The sequence below is a fragment of the Saccoglossus kowalevskii genome, chromosome 2 (genome assembly GCF_978046115.1).
Source record: "Saccoglossus kowalevskii chromosome 2, keSacKowa6.1, whole genome shotgun sequence".
In the NCBI taxonomy this organism is placed as follows: domain Eukaryota; kingdom Metazoa; phylum Hemichordata; class Enteropneusta; family Harrimaniidae; genus Saccoglossus; species Saccoglossus kowalevskii.
The window spans coordinates 417,830-429,168 of NC_140642.1; the positions used below are offsets into that span (position 1 = coordinate 417,830).

The 11,339-nt window shown below is 35.2% G+C and overlaps 1 protein-coding gene across 3 annotated transcripts in view; it reads right to left on the minus strand.

The window, feature by feature from the left end:
- The window catches only part of LOC102805817 (uncharacterized), a 58,624-nt gene extending 51,919 nt beyond the window's left edge, over nt 1-6,705 (minus strand). For all 3 annotated transcript variants that reach the window (XM_085507686.1, XM_085507683.1, XM_085507680.1), the window contains exon 1: nt 6,494-6,705. In XM_085507686.1, coding sequence (XP_085363812.1) covers nt 6,494-6,564 — 71 coding nt within the window. In that variant the 5' untranslated portion in view covers nt 6,565-6,705. The remainder of the gene's footprint in view (nt 1-6,493) is intronic.
- Nucleotides 6,706-11,339: the final 4,634 nt, after the last annotated feature.

An 11,339-nucleotide genomic window follows, 5' to 3' on the forward strand; every position in this document is an offset into this window, starting at 1 on the left:
ATAAACAAAAAAAAAACAAAAAATGTTAAATGCTCAAAGGAAAAGGAAAGAAAAAAAAAATGATGAAAGTACATGTAAGAATTATCTCTTAATTGGATGTTCTGTTCTAATGTCAAATATATGGCATATACATATTCACCCACTTGCCTTATAATTTCAACATCATTGCAACTCATCAGGTATATAAATTTCTGATTAATGTTGTGGGCTGTGTTTGGAATTATTACATCTCTCAATAGTTTTTGTCTGTTATTGTAATATTTTGGACATTCCTCATTTTCTATTTTGTTCTCTGAACAATGTATACATAATCTGTTTTCTTTGGGTGTTTTTGGTTGAGTATGTCTACCTTTCTCTATTGCTAGTGGATGGTTGCTAATTCTAAATCTGGACATGCAATGTCTTTGTTTTAAATTAAGAGTGTCTACAGGTAAATATTTTTCATAGGTGTATGTTTGTTTTAGTTTTGCATATGTCCTGAGTTTGTCTTTTTTTTTGCTTATGGTTATTTTCCACCAATCCATGAATTTTTTTTTGATGTTGTTGGTAATTAGTTTAATATCCCTGGGTGATAAGTCTGACTGGTTATTATTCGTGATATTTTCTTTTATCAATTTTTTAACAGAATTCATTCATGGCAAGTTTAACTTCTTCTGTTCATGAAAGGCTTGTTTTGTGAGATTGTGTTCTGGAAGCTCTTTGATACGAGACCAGTATTTTATAAGATTTCTCTTAATATCAATCAACAGTGGGAATTCACCAAGTTCAGCTCTACTTGCTGCATTTGAAGAGAGCTTATTTACCCCCAATAACTTTTTGCAAAATTTTATATGTATTTGTTCAATACTTGTTTTGTCTCATTTTGAGTTTTCCAAAATGTCACCACCCCAAACGTCACAATCATATAACAGTATTAGTTTTATACATGCTTGAAATAAGTGTAGATATGTTCTACAGTTAGCTTCTTTGGGTAATGATTTTAATAACACATACATAGCTCTAGTAGCTTTATCTGATAGGTAATTTCTGGTTTCATTAAATTTACCATTAGATTGAATAAAGATACCAAGATAGATGTAGGTATTAACACAACTTACAAATGTATGTTGTGACCTTGGTAATAAAATGCATCTCTGCTCTTCATTGATCTTTTTCTGAAAATTATTACTTTTGTTTTTGTGAGATTAACATGAGATTCCATTTATAGCAGTAGTCATTTAACTTGTTTTAATAATGCGTTTTGCAATCCTGTATTTGAAATTAATACCAAATCATCTGCATAGAATAATGAACTAGTCTTATTATTATTTCATGTAACCTGGTCTACTGAAGTATCAACTTCTAATGTACTATTTAAATCATTTACATACAGATTAAAAAGTATTGGACTGATCACACACCCCTGCCTTACACCTTTACTTGTCTCAAATATAGGTGTAATTTTATTTCCGAAACGAATGCATGTTTTTGTATTGTCATACAAGTTCTTAACTAAATTGTATATTTTTCCATCAATACCATTGGTTAGTAATTTATAACACAAGCCGTTCCTCCAAACACTATCAAATGCTTTTTGGAAGTCAACAAAGCAAGTATATAGTTTCCCATTTTGTTTAAGATATTGTTTTTAAAACAAAGATTTGATCAGTGGTACGGTATCCTTTCCTAAAACCTGCTTAATTATTATTTATTATATTATTTGTTTCTGTAAATTGATATATTCTGTTATTATTTATGCTATATAGTACTTTACCTACACAACTGGAAACTGCTATCCCTCTGTAATTACTTGGATCATCTCGGTCTCTCTTTTTAAATATATGTGAAACTATACTAATGTTCCAGATCTCTGGGTAAATTCCTGTATTCAAGATTAGATTATATAACTTATGCAATGGTTTAATTAGATAATCTGAACTGTATTTTATTAGTTCTGAACAATAACCATCATAACCTGCTGACGTTTTAGTTTTGAGTTTACTAATTGCTAATTTAATTTCCTTTTCAGTTATGTGGTTGTTTAATGTGTTATATACCTGTGTTTTATTTTCTAGCTCATTGGTGGTAGAAATAATGTTTTCCAGAAAATCATTCAAATCCACTTGGACATTTAACTGTTTGTAGTATTCCATCCATTTATCAGATGAAATTGGGTTCTCTTTTTCTTTATCTGTATCTCTTAACTGTTTAATAATATGCCAAAATTGTTGAGGGTTATTTTTATATACTTATAACCGTTATATTCATTCATCTGATGGCACTCTTAGTGCAGCACATGCAATATTGGGTGGTAGCTACTAACTCTTTTCGTATCTGGGTCAATTATTCCAGTTTGATTCATAAGGCTTAGGCTTGATATAGTTAGGGTTTTTAAAATTATTATCTTGGGGGCCATTTCTGCAATCTCATTGCATCATTTTAGGGGTTTTCGCACATTTCCATGTCTTCATTCGCCCCCAAGATGTAATTTCAGTTGTAATTTTATTAACATTTTCAGTAACAACCATATTTGTAGATCACAGCTTCCGCTGTTTCTACCATATCAGGCCAGCCCCGGCTGCCTCAATGCTAACCTGTCATGTAGTTGCAGCTTCCGCTGCCTCTACCGGTAATTGAAGCTTCCGCTGCCTTTACCAGTAACACATAACATCACGCAGTTTCAGCTTCCGCTGTCTCTGCAAATAACACAACCAGTAGGTACAGCTTCCGCGGTATCCTACCCCTCAATTCGTCCTAATGACTAACCTATTAACCTGCAGCTACTGCTGCACTAACCAGTTTATCTTTTATTATTGTTTGTATTTTTTATAGTCTTTATTACAGAGTTTTACTTTACAGTGTTTCGTTACATTTGTATTTTCATTTACTCAGCCAGCAACAATTTGGTGTTGCCCAGTTTTATCATTTACAAGGTCTGTTACTTTTCCTACCAGTAGCTAGTGAAAGCTACTACTTTCACGTTTGGGAGCCCGCTGAGAAATTTGATCTAAGCTATGTATTTTGACTGAAACCAGCAGCGGGCTCCCCTGTTGTTTGCCAAATAAAGTACCTTTACCAATTTTATATGTTGTGTCATAAATTTAGGTTTAATAGTTTATCCACAATCAAGTTTTGTTCCTGCATTTTCTTTTTTCTTATTATAGTTTTATATTTCTTTTTTTTACTATAAAATACTTCTCTAAGTTTAACATCAAATGGATGTTTGCAGATCAGCTTTGCAGTTTTAGAGAGGTCATTCTTTAGCAATTTACATTCCCTGTCAAACCATTTTTTATTATGTTTTTGCCTGGCCTTTTTCTTGATATTTTTACATTTAAACTTTAATTCTGTCTTGAATTGGTTTAGAGGCCAGGTTATCCTGGTAATTAAATATTGATAATTTATCCCACAACCTTCTCTTAGGAATATTATTCAAGTTATTATTATGATTTAATCTGATATTTGTATTCAATGTAATGAATAATGAGATTTGACTATGGTCGGATATACATGTGAAATCATGTACTCTGAAATATTCAATACTATTAATTAATTCATTGGAAGCAATAGCATAATCAACAGTGCTTACGCCATTGTAGTGATAACAAGTTAAATTACCACTGCTATCTCCTGGTAATCTACCATTGAGTATTTTAATACCACTGCTTTTGCATAAATCTAAAAGAGCCTTGCCATGTGTATTGACATATTCATCTTTGTTAGTGCGAGGTATGTTTTCATCAGTACAGAGATTTGACCATGGTACAAAAACGTTAGAGTCATTGTTTACATAATCAGGAAGAGAACCTGTTCTACTATTAAAGTCCCCTAGATGATAATATTGCCATTTACAGAATAATCAGCTATGATATTTTCTAATCGTTCAAAAAAGTCTAGTTTACAATGTTTGGAGTTAAATGGTGGATGAATGAATGAGGTATTTCTAGAGGTCAGGGTTCGTTTCTTCTTCAGCCCTCTTGTCTGCAGTAATTGTTGCTTTGATTTGTTACTTAATTTCACTATTTTTTTCAATTCTTGGTAATTAGTGTCATCGGCGATGGAGTAGTAAAACCGCAATTAACCGCATTGCAGCAAATTGGGATAGATCTTCCTGACGCAATGGGCAAATTATTATTTTGCAGGCCCTTCTTGTAGACTTTCGTTTTATCACTGTTTTTGTAAGGCTAACAAAGGCAGGATTACCTTTCGATCAATACATTTTATAGTTTTAAAGATATGCAAGATGAGGCTGACACTTGTAAACAATACAACAACTTAAGCATCACGGACAGGATTTCAAAAATCACGGGTGAAACGAAAGCGACGCGGCTATTTATCTACAAAATAATAGTTACGTTATTGCTAGGATCATAAGTGTGTTTCTTTTGTTACCAACAAATAAAATTTCTGTAACACATCCCATGCAACCTATCAACAATGTAACTAATGCCATTTTTAGTTGCCTTTCATTTTAGATCATGGCTTCTAACTTGAAACAACATTACAAAACCGGACAAAACATGCTCACACAATAACTGAAAGACGCATAGATTTGAATACCACTCTTTTCATGATGCCAATCTTGCTTTAATGCACTGGTCAATTCACACAGGGCTTTGCAATGTCCACTTTTTTCAAATATTACAAATCAGTCCTATTCTGCTGGACTGTACATATTGGATTTGACATGAATAAAGTATTTCCTTACATGTATGTACATTTACATGATACGGTTGACTAAATTCAAAGTAATGTGAATATATTATTACTCTGTCATGTGTACAGGGTCATCAAAATTTCAAGGTTTAAGATGTTCCATGAACATATAACTTTTACAACAATTTATTCACATACATACATGTATGTATATTTTGCATTGTGACCAAGTCTATTTCCACAGGCCCTACTAATTAAGTGACCAGAACAGTTTAGAACATATCGCTTACATCATTAGCACCATGTTTACATAAACACACCTAAAGATTGAACAAACAGCTTGGGGTTAACATTTTGAAATTTAAGTAAAAATCAAAGTTTTCTTTTTTCTCATAAGCACAGACTGTGATTCAGGTGTAAAGCATTCCTGGTCTATAAGATATGAAAGATATTTTAAATCCAAATTAGTTTCCAAAGAGTTCAAACCACCTAGATTCAAATCTTTTTTTTCCTATCTTATAAGGGTGTTTATCAAGTGAGTACTCCACAGCTTTGCTTTTATTTACTATCTTCAGCAGCATAGATTTCCCTACTTCCTGCAGCCTTTTCTGTAGTTGATTTTTGGCTTTATGCTCCCCCTCCTCTCCTAAGGTCTATTAAATGCAAACACTAAAAATTATGTCAAAATTATGGCAAACCAGGATATTTTCACTGCACATATAATACATTTTGAAATCACGTCAGAGCTAAAACTGTTAATGTTTCATTGTTTTTTCCAGGGAGTGGGGGGGGGGGGGGTCAGGATGTTTTAAAATTCTCTGGTTTATGAAGCATACAGTCTCAGTCTCCGCTTAGAACTAGACAACTCTAGCACCTACCACTGGGTTTCTGGTTTAAAACTTGTACTTAAAGATCTAGATATAAACCATTTGTGGCAGGAAGAAAAAATGCGAACAATGTAATTATAGATAAAATAAAATTTGAAAAAAATTGTAAACAGATATTAGACAATGATAACAAAGGGAAAAATCACAAAAATAAATTGCGCACTTACAGAAAACTGAAAACAGACTTTGGCTTTGAAAACTATTACACGTAGTCAAAAATACTCATCACAGGTCATCAGTGACAAAATTGAGGATTAGTGCTCACAGACTACAAATAGAGACTGGGAGATATAACAACACAGATATATCTGACAGAAAATATCTATATTGTGAAAATAACGCCATAGAGGACGAAGAACATTTTCTTTTAACATGTGATCTCTATGCAGGAGAAAGAAAAAAACTTTATCAGCTGTTATCACCCCCACATTTAGCAAAAAATAAAGAAAAACTAAAATATATTTTAAATAATAAGATGAAAAAACAATAATACAAATAGCAAAATATATAGACAACTGTTTCAAAACAAGAGAGGAAAAACTGAAAACAATATATTCAGCTATCTCATGATAAGGTCATGTACATGCGTTAGTAATCCAAACATTTACCAACACAAATATGAAAAACAATCCAATTTACTTTTTTTTCCCTACTTTTATTTGCTTGTCAGTTTTTATTTTCCTGTTTGTATTTTTATTCTCACTTTAATTGTTTGTCTTTATTCACATCTGTATTGCATTTTAGTCAAAATCCTAATAGGAATACGAACGCAATAAAGATAATTATTATAATGATGAGGTGGGTCAACCACTTTTTTTGATATGGGTGGGTCAACTGAGATTTACATCTTGCAAAATGGAATCTGCCGACCACCACCCCCCAAAAAACCGAAGTAATTAACTGACCAATCCTTTAATAGTCACCTATTCAGGACTTCGAAACATGAAATAAAATTGAACTCACTCACTCACCTCAGCTTAGCATCAGAAATTGTCGATAATAGAATGGTGGTAAACAACGCTAATGTCCCCCTGTAAATCATGAGGTCCTATCTTAAATAATTTATCATTTTCGTCTGTGTGCATATCACACAACAACGAGATCAAATTGATCACAAAAGTTGCGCACGGCTGGTTACTTTGTGATTGCTGTATTTCCGCTACCGGCCAGCTGTAAAATGACCTGTGACACGATATGACGTCAAGATCACGTGGTTAATGCATCACAAGTTGGCTGTCAATATTTTGCGACCACATTTGTGTAGGTCTCGCGTCACAATATACACAAATTCAGAGCCATTTTACATCGGAACCGCTCGGAACGTTTCTTGGATATAATAAATGTACCGGCGATCGACTAAAATACCGACCCTACTTTAGGTCCTTTTTATTATCTAAGAAACGTTTCGAGTGCCTGTGCATATAGGATCCTCTACCGTGAAAAAATCAAGAATGGAAATTTTTAAAGAATGATTTTTATTGATCCATTTCCTCAACAATTTCATCAACTATGTTGTTTAACAGTTCTTTCACAATGACTTTCTGCTGTATTTCTGTATAAACTGTCTCTAACCATTCATTTATTATCGATGGGGTGGTGGATTGACGAACATCCCACCGACTGAGGGCTGTATTGCATTAGCTAACTAAATACGTAACAGACGTATTATTCCGTGTTAAAATATTTCAAGTGTGATCCTGATAGAAGTAAACTCGGAAACAATATTAGAATACGAAGAAAGCCTATGTCGATACAACACTCAAATTTATCCGTAATTGGATCATTCACTAGTGTGATGGTGCTGTTTCTGATTCTTTGTTGAACCCTTCATCAGTCTGAACAGTGCTTGACTGAATCGTTCGATTTATCTAGCTTTCAGAATGTTGTACGTAATTACTTTCATTATACAATTTAGTATAAAAATCGATTAATTCCAGATTGTACATTTCTGTAACGAGCTTATGGATCAAATTCGTTGTAACTATGGTATCGTTACCACTAATTTTAGTATACAGTAGTATTGCTCGTTGTTTAGTTAACGAAGGTTTTCATATATATAGTCAGTTGTATTCATGATTGCAATGCCACGACCTTTGTCGAATGATTTTATTAAAATTGTGTTATCATTTATCGCTGCTCTTTCGGCAAAATTCATGTTTTGTTTGAGTTTATTTGTAGTAATTTTGGATATCTCAACTTTGGTGGCCTCAATGCAAATTTCGAGGCTACTGTTATGCGGAGTCGGTGGGTTCCATGTTGATTTCATTTTGAAAGAATGTTGTTGAGATTGTTTATTACGCATTAGATATTTGATACACATTCTCCTAAATAGCATAGACATGTCTCTGAGCAAAGTGTGATAGGTTGGCTTAGGTGGGGTTGGTATAAATTTGAGTCCGTTGCAAATGGCAATGACTTCCGTCTGTTGGGGTTAGAATTTTACTCGAAAAATTCTGAATATACCCGGTATTTTGAAACCAACTGAGCTTGATCAGCCAACCGTTTATTTTTAGCCTGTTTTGCATTGTAATTCTTTATTCGTTTGCATCTTGCAATGTGTTTCTTACGTGAGAAGTGTCTATTGCATTTTGTGTTACTGAAGTTGTAATAATGGTAGTTCTCTTTTGGAAGGATGTGGTGGCCCTGAAAAGGGCCGTTTGGTTTGTGTGCCGAAGCACTGGTTTATTTAAGGCTAGAAGTGAGTTTCCTGCCCTTTCGGGGGTCCTGCACTCTTTTCCTCGATTGTATGATTGCCTGATGTTCTTTTCCAGCCAGGCATTTGATATCTGCAAACGCGTCCTTCTCCCACTTTACCAGAATGGTTTGGAACTTTTTCAGGTAGGTCGGTAAATAAATGTCAAGTAGTTTCATGTACTGTTTAGAAGCCCGGTTTGGAAGATCGTGGTTTGGAAGACAGAAAACATCCAGGAGGTGGACGGATAGCAAAACACTTTCATGGTGTTAAAGAGGGCCATTATACAAGTCATCTACTTTACTTAAAGTGGGGGAGTCGCCATCTGTGCATGCGTCAGATGGCCATAGCTTGTCATTGTTTACAAACAAGCGCCTGCCCATGAGCCTTTGCGTTTTTAGCATGTGTTGTTATCGTCGCATGGGACTCAACTCCCGCCCTCCGCTTTAAAATACTGAAAAAAAAATAAAGAAAAACAATTGTTGAGTGCAAAAAAAAAATGAGTCAAGGTTTGCTAAAAAAAAATTCCATATCAGATAGGGGAAAAAAGTAGGCTTCATTTCAATCTTCGTGCCCCCCAGGATATCAACTGGTCCTCCCCTAAAACGGAACAATTTTGCAGACGACTGACGTCCACTAACTGACGAGTACTGATAAGTACTGCATGAATACGCATAAAAAGGTTAGTTTACTGATTATGTTTACCCTTTTTGCTGTTATTTCCTCAGCTATGTGTTTGAGTTGGTCTGTAAAACTGGACTGGGCCTGTGATTTGGCAAATCTGGCGAGCGAAGAATCGATCGCCTGACACAAAAAAATAAACACGGCTTTTAAAACAATTATGCCGATCGTTTATGACACAAATGTTTACGGTTGTTCCCCGCTGTTTAGTCGAGCTCACTGGCGACATCATCCATAATCATAGGCAACATGACTTCCTTATATGGCCGATGCACGAATGATGGAGAAGTGAAAAGCAAAACTGCCTGCTATCCGTGTTGTATGAATCGCCCACTGTGATTGGTCGTAAGTTTCGCCCTCGGCATCACAGAACGAATCAGGTTTCATGTTAAACGGTTACATAACGGTTTGCAGACATTCCAAGTGACCTGTAATGACATTTTCGAGTGTGTTTCTGTTTACCGTGAAATTAATGTTTGGCCATATGAAATAAACACTTGTCACTGAATAATGCCATCTGGCCATGAGTTTAATACAGTATACAATGCCATGACAACTGGGTAGGTAAGTAAGGTTTTCATGTATTTTTATTTTTAATTTGTTTTTCATTGCACTCTTTGGTGATTGATAAATACAATAATCGTAATGTATAATCATGGTCGAAATTCAAATGTAAAACCCATATTGGTTTTAATGATAGATTTTTGCAAAATGACAAAGTCAATAGACAATAGACAGTAAAGGACAGTAAAATTAATTAAAAATCACAGCTCTGTTAAAATTACCATAGCTAATTTGCATAAAATAAAATAAAAACGGCTAATTTTCCTAAAATAAGTGTTTGGATTTCCTCGAAAATATGGGTAGATAGGTTTACTGACAACAAACAATTTTTTTTTCGTTTTGTCTTGTGCATTACGTATGATTGGGGGAAGGTTAGGGGGTCTTGTGCATTACGTATGATTGGGGGAAGTGTCAGGGGGTAAATCTCTTCTCTCGGGGTTCTCCAAACTTGTCAGGGGGGAAACTCGTCTCGTCTCTCTATCTCGTCCCCTTGAGGTACGGGGTCGGGAAAGTCACTTTAACTTTACAGTCAAATAAGGCACACACAACGAAATACGTTTCAGCTCTCGTCTTAGTCGGTCTGTCGAGCACTCTATAAGACACAGCGCCCTGGGGAAAAGTCCCCAAGACTCTCACAAGGCTGAACCAAGACTCGCCCAAGACTGGACTGCCTCAAGGCTCGCCCCTGGACTGGACTCTCGACTGCCCAGGACTGCACTCTCTCTCTTCGTCTATCATGCTGTCTTCTTCAAGACCAACTCAAACTCTCTTTATTCATTTTCACAACTCTAACCAATTACAAAGCAGTAAAAAGACTCTAGGGCGTAACCTTCAATCATAAAGCCAATCACACTAAGTACTGAATGCGTCATATCTTTTGATTAATCGTTCACTACATTAATAACTATGGATACCAACTGTCAGAATCGCGACGGACATCTCGTAATTAGTTCCAAATCACTGAGCCAAGTTCCGTCCAAAACTTCAAATAGACCTAAACGATGACAGACATAACACAGCAATTCAGCTAATAATCAACTAATTAAGTCGGTTAACAGATACGCGAAAACAAATTCATGACAGAAGGTTAGGGGGTCTTGTGCATTACGTATGATTGGGGGAAGGTTAGGGGGTATTTTGAGGAAAACATTGAGGTGAAAATGATGTTTTGTCTTCTTCCTTTTGAATGTACAAACTATTAAGACAACTTATTTACACATTCATGTGATGTTTTTTGATGATCTGTGGTGGTATTTTTTCAGCCACTAAATATTCATTTTAGTCAAAAAGAGCATGAAAAATATTTTTTTCCTGTTTGTTTTTTCGGAGGTGGGGTTGCATAAGGAGTGTATTAAAAGTTTCCCCATAATGGACAGGGAACTGTAACATTATATTTACATAAAATGTGTAATTTCAGGCTAAGTTTGGATGAAGAAAATAACCAAAAAAGTAGGAGTAGTAAGAAAAACGAAAAACAACAACACCACCACCACCAGCACCATCGTAGGAGTCCCAAGCACAAGCACAGCCAGGGCAGACCACAAGACATGATCCCATTTGACCAGTTTCCAATGGTTCCAAAACCACTGTCCAAAATCGACATGCAAACTATGCGTGCATTTGTGACTGCATATGGGGTGCCTGTTCGCCAGATGACTGTGGTTTATCGACCCAGAATAAACCTGGGCCAATGTCAGTTTATGTTCAAAATACTCCAAATATTGACAAACTTGACCTGTCTCAGATACTGCTACATTAGAACATTGTTGAAGCTGAGGCAGTAGATTTGGTCTTTGTTGTGCCTCCAAATGCAGTGCACAGTCTTTTCCCTTAGATTTTGAGTCCTTTCATTTTTGTGAAAACCAGGTCATCAGTGCTTA